Source organism: Rhinoraja longicauda, chromosome 25 (assembly GCF_053455715.1).
Source record: "Rhinoraja longicauda isolate Sanriku21f chromosome 25, sRhiLon1.1, whole genome shotgun sequence".
NCBI classification, from domain to species: Eukaryota; Metazoa; Chordata; class Chondrichthyes; order Rajiformes; family Arhynchobatidae; genus Rhinoraja; species Rhinoraja longicauda.
In genome coordinates, this window is record NC_135977.1 from 568,407 (window position 1) to 589,375 (window position 20,969).

The window sequence follows — 20,969 nt, forward strand, 5'->3', positions numbered from 1 at the left end:
AAGGTACTGGCTCACTTATCTTCATTGATGACACAACTGCTGATGGTAGTAGCATAATGAATTCTGAAGTGTATAGACACATCCTATCTGCTCAAGTTCAAACAAATGCCTAAAAACATTGGCCGGCGGTTCATTCTACAGCAAGACAATGATCCCAAACATACTGCTGAAGCAACAAAGGAGATTTTCAAAGCTGAAAAATGGTTAATTCTTGAGTGGCCAAGTCAATCACTCGATCTGAACCCAATTGAGCATGCCTTTTATATGCTGAACAGAAAACTGAAGGGGACTAGCCCCCAAAACAAGCATAAGCTAAAGATGGCTTCAATACAGGCCTGGCTGAGCATAATCAGATTAGACACCCAGCCATTGGTGATGTTCATGAATCGCAGACTTCAAGCAGTCATTGCATACATACGATATGCAACAAAATACTAAACATGACTATTTTCATTTACTTGACATTGCTGTGTCCCAAACATTATGGTGCCCTGAAATGGGGGGGAGGGGGAGACTATGTAAAAAAAAACACACTGCTGTAATTTCTACATGGCGAAACCAAAATGTGTAAAAAATACCCTTTATTAAAATCTGACAATGTGCACTTTAACCACATGTGATTTTTTTTTTCTATTACAAATCTCAAGTTGTGGAGTACAGAGGCAAATAAATAAATGATGGGTCTTTGTCCCAAACATTATGGAGGGCACTGTAGTACGAACGAGCACAACAGCATTCTCTTTTTGCCAATTTATGCTTCGCACTGTAGCCATGTGGCCATTTGTAAGTTTTGGCTGAAGAGGTTGTGTAATTCTTGTCTGTAGCGTAGCCATTTATTTTTGTCTGGTAAAGATTAAGTGTGGGTTAAATTTATATAATCTTTCTGAAGATTCTGCTTATTAGGTACACATTTAGAAAAATTCATCAGAAAAGAACCATTGATTTGAAACATAGCTGCAATGTTTTGTTAAATTAGTGTTTAATATTATTAATGCAAGGAAGTTGAGCGACTTTCCAGAATGCATCAGAAACTTTTTCCCCTACTTAACTTCCTTACAGAAATTGTACTACTCACTTCTAAGATGGCAAATAATCCAGGTAAGGTAGTAATATCAGATCACAGAAGCTCAACACAATGGAGGCATGCCTAATGATTACGTGGTGGATTAGTGGCTAAGAATAATCATGCAACATTTTTGGTTGAAGTTTGATATGCTGTGAAGTTTGGCCCAGCACCTTCTCTCGTATTTAGTACCAGAGGTTAGAATTATTTATCCTGTTTTCACACTGGTGATTTTGTAAACGTACTATATACAAAGCAATCCTACAGCTTTGATAATTTCTTCTGGAAAAAGTACATTTTCTTTGCATCTCATCTCTGGTTATAACTTTGTGCTTGGGCATCTTTTACAGTTATGTTTGCATGTTGTTGGTGTGGGGCTGAGGTAATTTGCATATATCTTTCAGTACACATTTGCATTATACAGTAATCAGAAAGGAATCTGCAGTGTTTCACTGAATAAAGCAGAGGCATTGAATGTACATCTGGAAGTGATGATTGAAGCAGAAACTTAAAACATTAGGCAGGTCCGGCAGCATCTGTAGAAGGTGAGTTAGTGTCTAACTAGAAGATTAGACAGAAAAAGCTGGAGTAACTCAGCAGGTCAGGCAGCATCTCCAGAGAAAAGGAATAAATGACGCTTTGGGTTGAAACCCTTTTTCAGCATGGATGGCAAATCATTAGAACTGGTGAAATAGCAGTGGTTTGGAATGTTAATTGTTTTACAGATTCTGTCAGACCCCACTTTCTATTTTTTGCTAATTTTTATTTGTGAACATTTTATCCTGAAAATTTAATGGATGCAATGTCACTGAGTACAGGCATGAAAATGAGTTAAATCACTTAATTAGTTTAGGACGAGTGAAGTCTTTGATTAATGTATTTTTATTGTCCAGGCAAAATATACTGACAAATATATTTGGAGCTTGTATTATTGATGGTCAGGCATACCTTTTAAATTAGCATCAATAATATAATTGGAAATTGTGGCTATTTAGAGTTAAAAAATTGTATGTTGTTTGCAGCTGATTTGAACAATGGTGTGAAGAAGGAATCATTGAGTAAAGAGGTGACTCGAATATGGGTCAATGAAGACATCAAAGTGCGGAGCTTCTCCCCCACTCCGGTAATTATATTTCACAACTCTGACGTTTTGCCGCTGCCTGTAGAAATGCATGGAGGTCTTTTCAGGCATGGAGCAATTATTTTTTCCTTTCATGATTTCTGTTTGGATTTACAATTATATGCTGATAATCTGGCATAGCTTGCAGAGAGATCCTTGTGTTTGCACCCTGGCCCAGAGCCACAGCATTCAGTTAAAATTTGTTGCCTAAAAAATGGTGCCTGTCTTCATCTCAGTGAGGACATAAGGCAAATACTCTATAGTTGTGCCAGTGCAGGCCAGATTTTAGCCACCCTGTGGGTTTTCCCTCAGAACCCTTATCAACTTCTTCCCACTTAAACTTGTGCACTCCAGTTTCACATTCCTCTACGGCAGAGAAAAACTTCCCACTATCTACGCGCTCAACATCCCTCATAATCTTGTATACCTCTACTCCAAGGGAAGCAAGCCCAGCCCATCAATGTCATCTTGTAACGGAAACAATGCATCCCAGGCAACATCCTGGTGAAACTCCACTGCACCCACTCCAGTGTAATCTGTTCTTCCTACAGTTTGGCTGCAAGAATTGCACTCTATCACAATAGATTTATTGCATCTCAATGAACCACAACACATCCCTGCTTCCCTCCACCATCCCAACATCAATTTAGTTTCTTTGATCTATTAAGGTGACCTTTATAATGTGGCTGCTTACTAATGTACAAAGTTCGTGTACAAGAAGTATAGGACAGGATGTTCCATGATCATCATTCCTTACGGAACAGGCAATTCTTAAAATGTGCATGGGATTTTCCTCCCCTCAATTTAAACCATGATACATTGAATCTAGACAGTATTTATTTTTTAAGTCAATTTTCTCTTTTTTTTTTCTTTTGGAGATTTGTGATTTTCATTCTTTGTAATTGTGTAAATGCTGTTGACCAACAATGCCTGCCAATCTTTGAAAACCAATCCAAAACTACCTTTCCCTATAAAAATTTTGTGCTCGCTTTTAAGAGTTGATAAAGAAAGTGCAAGATATACCAAATACATCATCTGTTCTTTGGCTGTGTTTTCAGTTTGTTACCCTAATCTCTCTCTTAATATTTGATAGAAGCTGCCTCTGAAAGATGAAGAGGAGCCCGAGGAGGAGGACGATGAGGAGATGGGGCATGCGGACACATATGCTGAATATATGCCAATGAAGTGTAAGCCTTTTTCTCAAAGTCCTCATTTCATTTGTCTACCTCTTTTTTAATTTAGTAGTCACATTTACTGAATTACTTTTACAACTGAATACTGAAAGTTTATATCTTGCAATAAATTTGTGATTAACAAGGAAATGGCAGATGAGTTGAACAGGTACTTTGAATCTGTCTTCCTTAGTGAAGACAGACTCAATCTCCCAGATGTACTAGGGGACAGAGGGTGACGGAGGAACTGAAGGAAATTCGCATTAGTCAGGAAATGGTGTTGGGTAGACTGAAGGCTGATAAATCCTCAGGGCCTGATGGTCTGCATCCCAGGGTACTCGAGAAGGTGGCTCCAGAAATCGTGGATGCATTGGTGATCATTTTCCAATGTTTCATAGAATCTGGATCAGTTCCTGTGGATTGGAGGGTAGCTAATGTTATCCCACTTATCAAGAAAGGAGGGAGAGAGAAAGCAGGGAATTATAGACCAGTTAGCCTGACATTGGCGGTGGGGAAGATGCTGGAGTCGATTATCAAAGATGTAATAGCGGCACATTTGGATAGCAGTAAACAGGATTGTTCCGAATCAGCATGGATTTACGAAGAGGAAATCATGCTTGACAAATATTCTGGAATTCTTTTCACGATGTAACAAGTAAAATTGTCAAGGGAGAGCCAGTGGATGGAGTGTACCTGAACTTTCATAAAGCCTTTGATAAGGTCCCACACAGGAGATTAGTGGGCTAAATTAGGCCACTTGGTATTGGGGGAAGGGTATTGACATGGATAGAAAATTGGTTGGCAGACAGGAAACAACAGCAGGGATTAACGGGTCCCTCTCAGAATGACAGGCAGTGACTAGTGGGATGCCGCAAGGCTCGGTGCTGGGACTGCAGCTATTTACAATATACATTAATGATTTAGATGAAGGAACATTAGCAAATTTGCAGATGACACAAAGCTGGGTGGCAGTATGAACTGTGAATAGGATGCTATGAGGATGCAGAGGGACTTGGAGAGGTTGGGTGAATGGGCTGGTGCATGGCAGATGCAGTATAATGTGGATAAATGTGAGGTTATCCACTTTGGAGGCAAGAACGGGAAGGCAGATTATTATCTGAATGGTGTCAGGTTAGGAGAAGGGGAAGTGCAACGAGACCTGGGTGCCCTTGTACATCAGTCACTGAAAGTAAGCATGCAGGTACAGCAGGTACAGCAGGCAGTGAACCAAGCTAATGGCATATTGGCCTTCATAACGAGAAGATTTGAGTATAGAAGCAAAGAGGTCCTTCTGCAGTTGCATAGGGCCCTGGTGAGACCACATCTGGGGTATTGTGTGCAGTTTAGGTCTCCTAATTTGAGGAAGGACATTCTTGCTATTGAGGGAGTGCAGCGTAGGTTCACAAGGTTACTTCCCAGGATGGCGGGACTGTCATATGATGAAAGAATGGAGCGACTGGGCTTGTATTGCCTGAAATTTAGAAGGATGAGAGGTAATCTTATAGAAACATTTTAAATTATTAAGGGATTGGACATGCTAGATGCAGGAAACATATTCCCAATGTTGGGGGAGACCAGAACCAGGGACCACAGTTTAAGAATAAGGGGTAGGCCATTTAGATCTGAGACGAGGAAAAGCTTTTTCTCAGAGTTGTGAATTTGTGGAATTCTCTGCCTGAATTTGTGGAATTCTCTACCTCAGAAGGCAGTGGAGGCCGATTCACTGGAAGCATTCAAAAGTGAGTTAGATAGAGTTCTTCGGGCTAGCGGAATCAAGGGGTATGGGGAGAAAGCAGGAATGAGGTACTGATTGTGGATGATCAGCCATGATCACATTGAATGGTGGTGCTGGCTCAAAGGGCTGAATGGCCTACTCCTGCACCTATTGTCTTATGTATCTATCGCCATATCCTTTTACAGCCATATTTTGTTTGACTTTCCCTAACTTAAATAAAAGTACAAATATCCTTGTTTGGAATATATTCTACAATTTGCATTGAGATATTACATCTCTAATCTTGTGCTGTCCAATCCTATGCATTGAGTTGCTCTGTGAGCAGGCAATGGCAATTATTCCATTACACGTTACAAGCTAAGATACCCAAAGTTGCTGATAAACCTGTTTGAATTTCCAATAATTTGGAATTGATTCAAATTTCATTTTGGATTTTCAAGTTATCTACCAATAAAATTTGTTTTACCATACAAGTGTTCTCATAGTAACATAGAAACATAGAAAATAGGTGCAGGAGGAGGCCATTTGGCCCTTCGAGCCAGCACCGCCATTCATTGTGATCATGTCTGATCATCCACAATCAGTAACCTGTGCCTGCCTTCTCCCCATATCCCTTGATTCTGCTAGCTCCTAGAGCTCTATCTAATTCTTTTAAATTCATCCAGTGAATTGGCCTCCACTGCCTTCTGTGGCAGAGAATTCCACAAATTCACAACTTTCTGGGTGAAAAAGGTTTAAATGGCCTCTCCTTTATTCTTAGACTGTGGCCCCTGGTTCTGGACTCCCCCAACATTGGGTGCATTTTTCCTGCATCTAGCTTGTCCAGTCCTTTTATAATCTTAAACGTTTCTATAAGATCCCCTCTCATCCATGTAAATTCCAGTGAATACAAGCCCAGTCTTTCCAATCTTTCCTCATAACAGTCCCGCCATCCCGGGGATTAACCTTGTGAACCTACGCTGCACTGCCTCGATAGCAAGGATGTCCTTCCTCAAATTCTCGACTGAGTTCACATCAATGAAATCTTACCCTGATCCTCACAGTGGGATCACCCTTCCTTGGGATGATTGATGTTAACATTGTGCTGTGTGGACAAAGAATCTTAGAATATGGTGGCACTGAAGGAGGCTATTTAACACCAAGTCCCCACCAACCCTTTAGAGTTATGCAGTTATTCAAAACTACAGGCCATCTCAAAATAGTCTGACCTATTTTTTTGGGCTCAAGTGATTTTTTTTATCAATAAAAATGTATGCTCAAGTCTACTGTATCTGGATTATCACGATTACTAAAGCAGATAATAGTTTAATACTTAACACCAGTAAATCTATCTAACTTTCTCAAATGTATTAATTTTGTTAAAAGTAAAAGTTGGATTGCGCCATCCCGATCCAGTTGTGGAGACCAGTTCCTTGTCAAGTGTGACACCTCCTGATGTTTGGTATCGGTTGACCCTACAGGAGGAGACCATTGACAGTGGGTGGCTGTCTGCTTTGCAGCTGGAAGCAATTACCTACGCTGCTCAGGTACTGAGCTTTTAAAACAATTGGTCGACATGCAAATAGCAATAGGAAAGCAGCAACGCTCTTAAGATCCGAGTGTGGCCATTAATGAGTCCTGTTCAACATTTCTTGTTTTGAACCACAGCAACATGAAACATTCCTCCCCAATGGGGACCGTGCAGCCTTCCTGATCGGGGACGGGGCTGGTGTGGGTAAAGGCAGAACCATTGCTGGCATCATTTTTGAAAATTACCTTCTTGGTAGAAAAAGGTCAATATGGTAAGTGGAAACATTAATCCGAATTATCCAAAGCATGTTTACTGCAGTTGGCTACAGTTGAGTTTCTGTGCTTATTACAGGTTTAGTGTATCCAATGACTTGAAGTATGATGCTGAAAGGGATCTGAGAGACATTGGAGCAAAAAATATTCAGGTTCACGCGCTGAACAAGGTAATGAACAGTTCTTTTTGAAGGTAGTGTCTTTTATGTTAATGGGGGAACTAGTCCACTTTTTTTTGGTAACTGAATCATTTTTCCTACTATATATTTGAGGCCAATTTACATTTGTATGCTTTTCCACAAGATAATAGTGCTTTCCGCTTTCCTTAGCCTCGCTGCTTCCAGCTTTTCCCATTACGGACTCTGACATTTCTGTATTTTAGTTTAAGGTTCTGAATTGCTCACTAGAGTGTCCCAGTGGGTATAAGGGGGGTATTTTGCTCCATGTGTGATCAGGAACTGGGAAATGCAAGTGAAGGCTTGTTTTTGTGGTAATGAGGTCTTATAATGTGGCAGGCACATTATTTTGAATTTGACCATTGGTTTTCAACAACATGTTTAATGATTTTCTAAAATATCACTATCTAAAATCCAAATGCGTGTAGTTATTTGTGGAAGCTTGATAGGATTGAATGCTCCTTGCAAGGGTAAAACCCAGAGGTGGCAAGTATATATACCCAAGATGTTGAGGAAGATGAGCTTTGCATAAAGAGAAAAAGGAAGCATGACGTGTGTAGGGAACTAATGACTATTGACAATGAATAAACTTTCTGCGATTTTTAGTTTATTTAAGTGAAAAATGTGTCTTTTTTCATTCCATTCCCACATTACTGGAGGCCTTTTCAGATTTATTAACTGAAAGATACTTAATTCAAAGTCTTGGTAGGATCGTAAAGTCCAGAATTGCATGGTTTGGGCTGCAGATTGATGTGATGAGTGGAATGTCTAAAATTCACTGCACCTTATAACATCGTGTGCATAATTTTGGCCCATACCTTCACATTTTGGGTCTTGGCAACCAATGTTGGAAATATGTACCTTAATGATGTCACCATAACTACACTTGTTTGTTTTCCAGTTCAAGTACGGAAAAATCTCTTCCAAACAAAATGGAAGTGTGAAGAAAGGTATCATTTTTGCAACATATTCTTCACTAATTGGTGAAAGTCAATCAGGTGGAAAATATAAAACCAGGTTAAAGCAGCTTTTGCACTGGTGCGGTGAAGACTTTGATGGGGTTGTATCCTTTTTTTTTAGTTCAGAATTTAAGTATCACGGTGGCATGTTCTACAAGTAATAAAACCAAAAGTACTGTCTTCTACAGAGATGTATTAAATGAGCAATGTCCACGATGATTTGCTTCACATGTCCTTTGTTTTACAATGTAGTATGACCCTTTTTGTCTGGCAGAAGAAAGAATGCTTAGCTTTGATGTATATTTAGATACTTTGATGTAGTATTGCTGTCCATTGCCAGTAGACGGGACTGCCCTCATCTGGGTCTATTGTCTACCTGACCAACGTCATATGGGCTTGTCTTCCCATGGCACTAAGGAAATGCTGGTTGCCTGTAGGAGTGGAATTTGGATCTTGGATTGCACATCTCTCTAAATCCATGGCATCCATTTAGAGCTTGCCTTGCTTCCTGTATAACCTTCACCTGTGGGCTCCAGATGTCCAGCTGCAGTTTATCAGCATCTTTCATGGCACATTTAATGGGAATTGGAACTTTGTCTTTGAGGATAAAACTATTGTAATTAATTGGATGGTTGCAAGCTATTTATAGTTAATATAGTTAAAAATAACCTTAACTGAATTATTGCAGATAGTTTTTGATGAATGCCACAAAGCCAAAAACCTGTCACCTGTTGGTTCCTCAAAACCCACAAAAACTGGCCTAGCAGTCTTGGAACTGCAGAACAAATTGCCAAAGGCACGCGTTGTGTATGCCAGTGCAACAGGTATGCAAACGTGGCAGCTTTAGTTTTGTCTTTGTGATCACTAAAGTAAATGTATTTTCTTTGGGGGAAGCTGGATGAGGAAGATACTGCTGAAGCACGACCCTGGCCATTCAGATGTGATTGAAAAGCAAAATGTGCAGGTGCAAGGAACCTGAAATAGTAAAAAAACAGAAAATGCTGGAAATGTGAAGCAGATCAAGCGGCATCGGTGAAGAGAGAATCAGAGTTAATGTTTCAGAAATAACCTGGCATCAGAATTCTTACCACCTTTGTCCGTTCCTTTCCCATTTAAATTCATAACATCTCTGATGCTCAACCACTTTGAAAGTTTCTACTTTTTTGGTCCTAAATGTACCAGCATCTGCAGTTCCTTGTGTCTCATCTTCCCCATTGCCATCTAATTCCTGTGCACTTTAGTCTGAACAGAATTCTAAACAACACTTCTCTTGTTCTCATTCACTTGGCAGAACTCATTCTAGTGCTGAACAACCTCCCCTTCTCCACTTACTCCTTCCTTATCAAAGTAGTGTCTATGGGATCTCATGGACCAAATGTGGAATGATATTAGTTTTAGTCCTACGTCTCCCAAGGTTCCTCCAATTCCTCAATTCTTTCTCTGCTACATTGATGTCTGTATTGATTCTGTTTTCTACACTTGCATCGAATTTGAATAGTTTGTTACTTTTGCTGCCAGTTGACACCCTGCTCTCACTTTCATGTGGTTACATTTGAAATTTCATTTCCTATCTTGTGTATCTGTCTTCAACTTGGGGGGGGGGGGATTTCGTCAGTGATCTATTCAGTTCATGAATTCTCAAATATCTATCCATATTGTTTCTTGCAATTCCTTTATTATCTCTGTTTCTGTCCCTACTGTATCTACTCTGTTGACAGGACTTTCCACGTCAATACTTCTGAAGTGTCTTCCTTATTCTTTACCTGCTACATCTACATCTCTATTTTGTGTACTTCCTTATTCTTTACCTGCTGCTCTGTTGCAGTTGACAGAGCTCTCAACTACATCTCTATTTCGTGTACTTCCACTTTCGTCCCCTCACCTCCATGCAAGGATAGATTCCCTTTGTTCTTGCCTTCCACGACCACCACTCTCCTCATTCAGCAATGTGGTCTCATACGTAGGAGAAATCAAATACGGATCGCGTGATTACTTTACAAAGTGAGGTGAAATGTCGAATGCAACAGAGTATAGTGAAGCAAATGATTAGACCCTTGGGAGCATTGATGGACAGAAAGATCTTGTGAGCAAGTCCATAGCTACCAGAAAATGGTAATATTTAGACGAGGTGTATAAACAAGGTCTATGGGCTGCCTTTATTGATCAGGGTGTAGAGTATAAAAGTTGGGAAGCCATGTTGTGGCAGTATTGAACTCGGGTCAGGCCACATTTGATGCAGTTCCGGTTGCATGTGACAGGAAGGGTCTCGGGCAGTGGTGTCCAAACTTTTTTCAAAGAGGGCCAGATTTGATAATGTGAAAATACCCGAGGGCCAATGGCCCCCCCAAACCCCTGAACCTTTAACTAATGCGCTCCCCAGGTGTAGTCGTCCTCTTCCCTCCCCCTCGCCCTACCTTCATTCTGTTAGTCAGTGCTGGCGGGCCATAAATAATACATTTTAAGACGGAAGCTGCGGGCCGTATAAAATCTGACCTCGGGCCGCGATTGGCCCCCGGGCCGGACTTTGGACATGTCTGGTCTAGGGGCTCTGGAGAAGGTGCTCACCCAAATGTTGCTTTGATTAGAGAGTATAAGTTCAAAAGAGAAGTTGGACAAAGTTGGAAACGCATATGATAATGGTTCAAGAGGCATTTAAACACCTGAACAGGCAAGGAATGGAGGAAAATGCACCATGTGCAGACAGATTTCCTGTTTAAATTAGCGTAATGGTCAGCACAGACATCGTGGGCCGGAGGGCCTGTTCCTTGCTCTACTGTTCTCTGTGCACAAAGATGATTTGAAACCGTGGAAGAGGGATTTTTGAGTATATTTACCCATAATTATTATGAATCATGAAGTTCGGCATGACCCCTACAACCAAAGATACTAGAGGAACAAGATAGACCACTCGGCCCTAAAAACCGTAGTACGTCACGGTGCCACTTTAGTAGGCAGAAACTTGCAGAAACATTTTTAAAGAAAAATAACAAAAATCTGTGAATTGATAGATGAGATATATTCTGCATTTTAATGGTATAATCACACATACTGTTCCCCCAAAACACTGATTACACTGTGAGAGGCATAACGAACGGTGGGTTTTACCTACTAAAATGGCTCCTTTGCGTACTACACCAGTATGGCGATTTCAACGGAGTGGTCCATCTTGTCCCTCTAGTATCTTTGCCTACAACTCTCACCAACTTCTACAGATGCACTCTAGAAAGCATTTTATCAGGATGCATCACAGCTTAGTTTGGGAACAGCTCCATCCAAGACCGCAAGAAAATGCAGCGAATTGTGGACACAGCCCAGATCATCACACAAACCAACCTCCCTTCTATTGACTCCATTTATACCTCGCGCCGCCTCGACAAGGCCAGCAGCATAATCAAGGACGAGTCACACCCTGGCAGCTCCCTCTTCTCCCCTCCTGTCGGGCAAAGGGTATAGAGGTGTGAAAATGCACACCTCCAGATTCAGGGACAGTTTCTTCCCAGCTGTTATCAGGCATCCTACCGCAATCAGAGAGCTGTGCTGAACTACTAGCTACCTCTTTGGTGACCCTTGGACTATCCTCCGAGATGCTGCCTGACCTGCTGAGTTACTCCAACATTTTGTGAATAAATCGATTTGTACCAGCATCTGCAGTTATTTTCTTATACTACTTGGACTATCCTCGATTGGACTTTGCTGGCTTACCTTGCACGAAACGATATTCCCTTTTGTAAACGTTATTCCTATATACACTGTAAATGGCTCTATTGTAATCATGTATTGTCTCTCTGCTGACTGGATAGCGCACAATAAAAACTTTTTGCTGTACCTTGGTGCATGTGACACTGAGCTGAATGATGTTCTTCTATTGTACTTATGGTATTATTCTCCATAATAGGTGCATCAGAACCTCGCAATATGGCTTATATGAATCGACTTGGAATCTGGGGTGAAGGCACACCATTCAAAGAGTTCAATGATTTCATTCAGGCTGTTGAGAGGAGGTAACATACAATCTAAACATTTAAGCAATGAAATATGATGATAAGACAATCTGTCAGCTAGAATTAGCTAATCCCTTGTATTGGTTATTTTCAGCCCAATTCTGTAAATTGTGTTTTATTTTTATTTTAAATCTTGTTTCTTTAAAACAGAGGTGTGGGGGCCATGGAAATTGTTGCCATGGATATGAAGCTAAGAGGAATGTATATAGCAAGACAACTGAGCTTTTCTGGAGTAACCTTCAAAATTGAAGAAGTTCCTCTCAGTCAAGGTTACATAAAGATGTATAATAAAGCAGTAAGGCTGGTAAGTCACGGTAAAAAGCTGTGTTTTCTTGCAACTCTGAGGAACTAAAATTGCGGGGGGCGGGTGGGTTTGCAGGCACCTCTTTGTTTGCGGGGGGATCTGCAGCTATTAGAATTGAAGAATAACACTATCATAAATCCTTTCATTGTATTAAAATTCTGCTTTGAAATAACTGATATTTTCCCTTAAGTGTAGGGATATTAGGTAGTTTCATTGAAGCATAAATTACTGTCTGGTTTAGTTCACAAGTTCTAGGAGCAGAATTAGGCCATTCGACCCATCAAGTCTACTCTGCCACTCAATCATGGCTAATCTATCTTACCTTCTCAACCCTATTCTCCTGCCTTCGCCATAGAAACCCCTGACACTCTTACTCATCAAGAATCTAAAATTGTAAATAGTAGCAAGGAATAGTTTAAAATTATAGTCGTAGCAAGGGTATTTTAGAGCACAAATGAAGATGCGAAGTTACCAGCTTCCTTTCAAATGAAGCCTGAATCAGTCCTGAATCGTTTAAAAATATATATATTTTGTTGAATGCTGCCTTTTTAATCTTTTCAGTGGGTGGAGGCAAGGGAGAAATTTCAAATGTCAGCGGAGCTGATTGATGCAGAGCAACGGATGAAGAAGTCGATGTGGGGGCAGTTCTGGTCAGCACATCAGCGTTTCTTTAAGTATCTCTGCATTGCTTCCAAAGTTAGGAGAATAGTACAACTTGCCCGGGAAGAGATCAAGAATGGAAAGGTAATGAATGATAAAGGACTGTCAATTTTTTTCCTTGTGATTGTACCTGCCTCAACTACCTCTCTGGCAATTCATTTCATATACTTCCCACCCTTTTTATAAAAATAAAAAGTTGTCCCTCAGGCTCCTGATAAATCTTTCCCCTCGCACCTTAAACCCATGTCCTCTGGTTCTCAATGCCCCTACTCTGGGTAAAAGACTGCATTTACCCAATCTATTTTTCTCATGATCTTGTACACCTCTATAAGATTGCCTCTCATCCTCCTGCGCTCCAATGAATAAAGTCTTAGCCTGCTCAACCCCTCCCTATAAATCAGGCCCTTGAGTCCTGACAACATCCTTGTAAATCTTTTCTGCACCCTTTCCAGCTTAGCAACGTCTTTCGTACAGCAGGTTAATCAAATCTGAGCACAATACTCTCAATGTGGCATCATCAATGTCTTGTACGACTGTCACATGACCTTGTACGGCTGTCACGTCACCTTGCACGACTGTCACGTCGCCTTGCACGACTGTCACGTGGCCTTGCACGACTGCCGAGTGGCCTTGCACGGCTGTCACGTGGCCTTGCACGACTGTCACAGCACCTTTCACCATCTATTTCCAATATTGTGAAATCAGCAAGTGCACTCTTCAAAATTGCAACAGGGAAGTTGTGCAAGTTGTCGCTGATAAATAAAATGTAAACCACTCTAATACCTTAATTTTGTAATTACTTCTAGTGTGTAGTTATTGGTCTTCAGTCCACTGGAGAAGCGCGGACCCTGGAAGCTCTGGAAGAAGGAGGTGGTGAACTGAATGATTTTGTTTCAACTGCTAAGTATGTTTGCATAGTATAAATGTTTCTTGCTGTCAGTGTTGTTTGAAAGATAGTTGTAATGCAAAGTAAGCTGAGCATTTGTTTGTGGCATGTGGGAGTTGCTGTCAGGCTGAGCAGTTCTCCCAACTGGAATTTCATTTGTTTTGTACATACGGAAGTCTTGTACGAGCGAAGAAAACTGAGGGAAAAGCTATAAATGGCCCTGTACCTTTCAACATTGCGGGGATATCCCACAAATGTGATCATACTCTGCAAATGCCAGTTCTTTACGTGTTCTGCGAAAGCTCTGGAGTATCAAATGGTTTGTAAACAAAAATTCAGTTACTTGAGCTGTCTTAATTAAAGCACGTGAGAGGTATGTTCAAATAAATTTCCATTATTAATCTTTTTAAAAAGTTTTATCTGCTTTATTTGAGCAATCGGACCAATCTACATGAATATGTGTGTTTGGGCAGTTTAAAAATGTAAAAATTTGCATTATAGACAATAGGTGCAGGAGTAGGCCATTCGGCCCTTCGAGCCAGCACCACCACTCAATGTGATCATGGCTGATCATTCCCAATCAGTACACCGTTCCTGCCTTCTCCCCATACCCCCTGACTCCGCTATCCTTAAGAGCTCTATCTAGCTCTCTCTTGAATGCATTCAGAGAACTGGCCTCCACTGCCTTCTGAGGCAGAGAATTCCAAAGATTTACAACTATCCGATTGAAAAAGTTTTTCCTCATCTCCGTTCTAAGTGGCCTACCCCTTATTCTTAAACTGGCCCCTGGTTCTGGACTCCCCCAACATTGGGAACATGTTTCCTGCCTCTAACATGTCCAACCCCTTAATAATCTTATGTTTCGATCAGATCCCCTCTCATCCTTCTAAATTCCCACATACAAGCTTAGTCACTCCAGTCTTTCAACATATGACAGTCCCGCCATTCCGGGAATTAACCTAGTAAACCTACGCTGCACGCCCTCAATAGCAAGAATATCCTTCCTCAAATTTGGAGACCAAAACTGCACACAGTACTCGAGGTGCGGTCTCACTAGGGTCCTGTACAACTGCAGAAGGACCTCTTTGCTCCTATACTCAACTCCTCTTGTTATGAAGGCCAACATTCCATTGGCTTTCTTCACTGCCTGCTGTACCTCCATGCTTCCTTTCAATGACTGATGCACTAGGACACCCAGATTTCATTGTACGTCCCCTTTTCCTAACTTGACACCATTCAGATAATAACCTGCCTTCCTATTCTTACCACCAAAGTGGATAACACCACTCACACAACCTGTCCAAGCCACCCTGCAACCTCATAGCATCTTCCTCACAGTTCACACCACCACCCAGCTTTGTATCATCTGCAAATTTGCTAATGGTACTTTTAATCCCTTCATCCAAGTCATTAATGCATATTGTAAATAGCTGCGGTCCCAGCACCGAGCCTTGCGGTACCCCACTCGTCACTGCCTGCCATTCTGAACGGGACCCATTTATCCCCACTCTTTGCTTTCTGTCTGTCAACCAATTTTCTATCCATGTCAGTACCCTACCCCCAATACCATGTGCTCTAATTTTGCCCACTAATCTTCTATGTGGGACCTTCTCGAAGTCTTTCTGAAAGTCAAGGTACACCACATCCACCGGCTCTCCCCTGTCAATTTTCCTAGTTACATCCTCAAAGAATTACTGAAGATTAGTCAATCAGGATATCCCCTTCGTAAATCCATGCTGACTCGGAACGATCCTGTTACTACTATCCAAATGCTCTGCAATTTCATCTTTTATAAATGGCTCCAGCATCTTCCCCACCACTGATGTCAGACTAACTGGTCTATAATTTCCCGTTTTCTCTCTCCCTCCTTTCTTAAAAAGTGGGACAACATTAGGTACCCTCCAATACACAGGAACTGATCCTGAATCTATAGAACATTGGAAAATGATCACCAATGCGTCCACATTTTCTAGCGCCCTGGGATGCAGACCATCAGGCCCTGGGGATTTATCAGCCTTCAGTCCCATCAGTCTACCCAACGCCATTTCCTGCCTAATGTGGATTTCCTTCAGTTCCTCCGTCACCCTAGGTTCTCTGGCCACGAGAACATCTGGGAGATTGCTTGTATCTTCCTTAGTGAAGACAGATCCAAAGTACCGGTTCAACTCGTCTGCCATTTCCTTGTTCCCCATAATAAATTCCCCAGCTTCTGTTTTCAAGGGACCCACATTTGCCTTGACTATTTTTTTTCCTCTTTACATACCTAAAAAAGCTTACTATCCTCCTTTATATTATTGGCTAGTTTACCCTTGTACCTCATCTTTTCTCCCCGTATTGCCTTAGTTATCTTCTGTTGCTCTTTAAAAGAGTCCTCCTCCCCTCCCCCCCCCCCCCCGTCAGTCTGAAGAAGGGTTCCAACCTAAAATGTTGTCTGTCCATTCCCTTTGCAAGTGCTGCCTGATCCTGCTGAGTTCATATTGCACCTTGTTTTGCTGCCTATTGTCTTATTAGGTGAAAACCTTATATCATCCTTTACAGGGATGATATAAGATAATTGTATCTGCTGGGGTAACAGGAGTATTCATAATGCTTTTTATTGATTTATTTTTTTAAATTGTTGCAGAGGTGTTCTTCAGTCTTTGGTTGAGAAACATTTCCCAGCGCCTGACAGAAAGAAGCTGTACAGTTTGTTGGGGATAGAAATGAATGTGCCTAGTAATCAAGACTCTCCCATTGACAGTCCATCAAGACAAAACAAAGGGAAAAAACGGAAAGGTATGACCTTCCCTTATACCGATATTAGTGAATGTGTTGCTTCTGGGAGTACAGTGCTCGAATTATCACTGTAAAAATGCTGAGTTTTGTTGATCCATGTAAATCAATAAATTTGTGGGTTTTGAGGGCATCAGGGTATATGGGGAAAGTACTGCATATGGTGCCAGGATAGAATATTGACCATTGTGTGCATGAATGGCAGACAGGCGTGAAGGTCCACATGGCCGACTAATTTCTTACATTTTCACACTTATTTTTGCCTCCCTTCACCCGCCATTAGTTGAACCCTCAGCAGCCAGGGCCATGAGACCTGGAATCTTCTATTATTGAAATGCCTTTGATAGCCTGTTACTTAGATCAATCTTTTGGTAAGCTATTTGGCTGGACAGCAATTTTTGTTTTCTGTTTATGTTTAGTATAGGGGATGCTGATTGGTAGCTATGACATAAAACCACATATTTGAAAATTGCGATGTTTCATTCTGGTTTTTTTGTGAACCATTTAAAATCTAACTCTTATTTTCTCAGCTAATGAGGACAAACGGGAAGCTAAAAAAGCTCGCAAGTCCAAAGGGCTCGCTGGGAGCAGCTCATCAGGGAGTGAATCTGAAGGGTCTGCAAGTGAGGGCAGTGACGCAGAAAGTTTTCACTCTGTTAGTTCTGCTGACGATGACTTCAACCCTTTCAGAGATGAATCTTCCGATGAAGAGGATGGTAAGTTGAAGAAAGCTAAGTAATTATGAAATTGATGAATAATTATGAAAGTACAGCATGAGGGCGGGCATGTTTTAACTGTGCAATTACCTCTTACCCTTCTGTTATATAAGACATATAATTCATCAGCCTTTTGAGTAATTGCTCATCGAGCAATCTCATGCCACCCTTCCTTCTATCTTTTTGCTCACACAGACCGTGGCCCTATAATTCGACTTCCCCAGCCAGCGCCGACACTAGGGATAATTCATTAACGTACCAGCCAACACCTCTGAAATATGGGCGGAAATGCAAATTCCACACAGACAGATGAACCTTAATTGAAAGTATGAGGAGATTATAAAACTCTTCGTTATGTGGGACTCGTGTCTAGACTTATGAAGAAATATTTTAGATGAATTTAGTTAAGTTTATTGTCCCGTGTACCGAGGCAATCTATCATTTAAAGATCAGACTATACATGAATACTATCAAGCCATCCACAGTGCACCAATAAAGGGTACAGCATATAGTGCAAGATATCTTGTAGCAAAATATATTTCCACGTCAATAATGCTGAGCTGTACTTAGTCCTGCTCACTGTTCAATCCGCCACCCTTCCCATTGTTGCACGTGAAAAAGTTTAATCAGTCAACACAGATGGTGTCTTCTCCTCACAAATCATTCCATGACCTCACTCCTACAGTCAGCCATGTGACTATGTCTCAAGAGTATTTATCTCAAAGTCATATGGAGGTTGGAGAATTCTGAGGGGTACCAGTCCGATGGGGCAGTGCGATGGTGAAGCTGGGTCTTCAGCAGGTTTTAGCAGGGGAATTCATTCTGGATCCTGTTTGTGATGGAGATGAAAGGAATAGGAGAATGGATAGTGATGAGTTGCATCAAGGGTGTGTCAGACAGCAGCTTTGGGCATGTAAACTGACCGTGTAAGAGATAGGGAGGATTGTGATAGAGGTCTGTGTTGCTCTCCCAGGGCTGGAGGTTGAGGATAACTTTAGAGCAGCAGAAATCAAAGGGATTTGATATGGCCATTTGATGGTGAGGTGTAGAGATGCTGTGGATTGTGTGGCGAAGCTGATCATTGAGATTAATATTAATTGATGATGACCTCAGCTAATTATTTTCATTATCTGTTTTCAAGAGATCCTTTGGTTCTTCCAATGTCCTTCAATTTTTGTGACCATTCTCATTTTTGTTTTTAATAGATCCTTGGTTGGTAAGGAAAGACCGGAAGAAAGACAAAGAAAAGAAAAAGAAAAAGAAAAGCATTGATCCAGATTCTATCCAAAGTGCCTTGCTAGCATCTGGCCTTGGATCTAAAAAGCCCAGCTTCTCCACCACATCAATAAGCAGCACACCCAACAATGCACTTCCTTCAGGTATAAGTGCTGCCAATGTGGGAAACGGTTAAACCTGTGCAGGATTACCAAATAGTACAGTGCAATGTTTGTTACTGTGTGACTGAAACAGCATTAATACGTTTGTTTTGTTTAATCTTGCATTGGTGGGCACGCAGAGGATTAGAGTCCATTTTCGAAAAAATAATTTTCCCTTTCCTCCAAATAAAACTCTAGGTAACAGTAGCCATAGTATTGTAGCCAGCCAAGATGCAGTCGAAAGAGCCCAGCAAATGAAACGAGAGTTACTCGAGAAGCTGGACAGGCTCGCTGAAGATCTACCTCCCAACACACTGGATGAACTCATAGACGAGCTTGGTGGCCCGGACAACGTGGCAGAGGTCAGTGTGAAGAGAACCATGTGGTCACGTGCAGTACCTGTAACTGACTGGCATCTATAAGGTGGACATGCCATGAGATGTTCCACAGGAGCCCTGATAAGGAGCCACAAGGAAACAACCATGCAAAATAGGATTTGATAACATGCGCAGGGATTTTTAAACTATGTTGGGATTACAGTGAAGATGGGTTCTATGGTGATAGGAGGTTAACACAGTTGCATGCTCAAATAGAGGCAGCAGAGAATTTGAGTTAATGTGTGTGAAATGGGAGTTTGGCGAGAAAGGCATAGATCTTTGTAAATGTTGATTAAACAAAAGCACCTGTAAGATTTCAGCCGCACATCATAATTGGTGCAAGCATTCAGGTGGAACATTTGCTTGTCATTCTCAGACCATGGCTTGCGTAAATTGGCAGTGACGTTGAAAGTGAGGAGGAGAATCTGGCTACAGAATAATATTGAGTTGGTAATAGAAGCAGAGAAGTGACAGGTGAAAAAAAATGGAGGTATTATATTCTGGAAGGTCAAATAAGTCTATATAATAAATGGTAAAACCTTACGTACTGAGGATGAGAGGAAGCTGGGTGAGTATGTCCTTTCATCCCTGTGCAGGAACAGAAGTTGGTTAAGAATGCTTTCTTTCATTAATGGGGGCATAGAGCAAATAAACCAAAAAAGGCAGCTATTAAACTAGTGGTTTTTTAATTACTTCCTAGAGCTTTTTTCTCATTTCAGGAAATAAGATTTTAAGTTGGTAAAATGTCATACTTGACAAAAGGCAATATTCTGCTTCTGCTCATGAAATCATACAAAGGACTAAGTTGTTCATAGTATTCATCTTTAATTACTGTTCCTTGTTTGAGATGGTGAAATGTTCCTGTAATTCAAATGTTGCTCAATTTCTTGAATTGAAATGTTGTTTTCTAGATGACTGGCCGGAAAGGTAGGGTTGTGAGCAACGATGATGGCAGCATATCTTACGAGTCTCGGTCCGAACTTGATGTTCCTGTGGAGATCCTCAACATCACGGAAAAGCAGCGGTTTATGAATGGAGATAAGGTACGAGAAGTTCTCGTCACACATTTATTTTACAGGCAGGGCTCCGATTATCATTTTTGATTATTGTTTTTTGCCCACCAGAATATTGCGATAATTTCGGAAGCAGCGAGTTCTGGAATTTCATTGCAAGCAGATCGTAGAGTAAAGAACCAACGGCGACGAGTGCACATGACCCTGGAGCTGCCGTGGAGTGCAGACCGTGCCATTCAACAGTTTGGTGAGAGCCCGGCACAGTTTGGTTCATGAAGTTTAGTACGTTTATTTGAGACAATTAGTGGAGGACTGACTGCCAGTTAGATGTAATGTCTGAAGGTTGAGAGTTGTTGGCCAAAATCATCCAAATGTTTAGATTCCTCACCACTGGTTGCCATCAGCAGGCATCCTCTGCTCCACTGCTGAATATCTGCAGGTAAACCTGCAGCTGTGATTAATGGGTCTGAGTCTTTTAAGATCAATGTATTGGGTAAAAGAGTGGTGCTTTTGCTGTAACCGTGAAACTGATTATTGTTTGATTCACAGGTAGAACACATCGGTCAAACCAGGTGACTTCTCCCGAGTATGTTTTTCTAATATCAGAATTGGCAGGTGAACAGAGATTTGCTTCTATTGTTGCAAAGAGGCTTGAAAGTTTGGTGAGTTCATGACTTTTAAAACAATATTTCCAACAAGGTTGCATTTCCAGTTTCACACCAGGTCCAACAAATGGAGAAAGTAAAAAAAGTGCCCCAAAAGATTGCCACCTAGATTCATTTTTAATAGTTGTTTTTCTCCCTATTCTATCCTCATAACATGCCAACTGGATCTGAACGGTTGAGATCTTTCTGCAG

The 20,969-nt window shown here is 41.2% G+C and overlaps 1 protein-coding gene across 2 annotated transcripts in view; it reads left to right on the forward strand.

Moving 5' to 3' along the window:
* Positions 1–20,969, forward strand: part of sbno1 (strawberry notch homolog 1 (Drosophila)) — a 43,271-nt gene that overhangs the window by 13,088 nt on the left and 9,214 nt on the right. The window contains exons 4-22 of one of the 2 annotated variants that reach the window (XM_078421393.1): positions 1,060–1,098; positions 2,086–2,186; positions 3,277–3,370; positions 6,456–6,616; positions 6,738–6,871; positions 6,952–7,042; positions 7,950–8,111; positions 8,696–8,831; positions 11,903–12,008; positions 12,159–12,312; positions 12,874–13,056; positions 13,779–13,876; positions 16,482–16,633; positions 17,161–17,346; positions 18,552–18,725; positions 18,921–19,084; positions 20,011–20,142; positions 20,224–20,359; positions 20,662–20,774. In XM_078421393.1, the coding sequence (XP_078277519.1) occupies positions 1,060–1,098; positions 2,086–2,186; positions 3,277–3,370; positions 6,456–6,616; positions 6,738–6,871; positions 6,952–7,042; positions 7,950–8,111; positions 8,696–8,831; positions 11,903–12,008; positions 12,159–12,312; positions 12,874–13,056; positions 13,779–13,876; positions 16,482–16,633; positions 17,161–17,346; positions 18,552–18,725; positions 18,921–19,084; positions 20,011–20,142; positions 20,224–20,359; positions 20,662–20,774 (2,516 nt within the window). The remainder of the gene's footprint in view (positions 1–1,059; positions 1,099–2,085; positions 2,187–3,276; positions 3,371–6,455; positions 6,617–6,737; positions 6,872–6,951; positions 7,043–7,949; positions 8,112–8,695; positions 8,832–11,902; positions 12,009–12,158; positions 12,313–12,873; positions 13,057–13,778; positions 13,877–16,481; positions 16,634–17,160; positions 17,347–18,551; positions 18,726–18,920; positions 19,085–20,010; positions 20,143–20,223; positions 20,360–20,661; positions 20,775–20,969) is intronic. The other variant, XM_078421394.1, reaches the window with a different exon arrangement.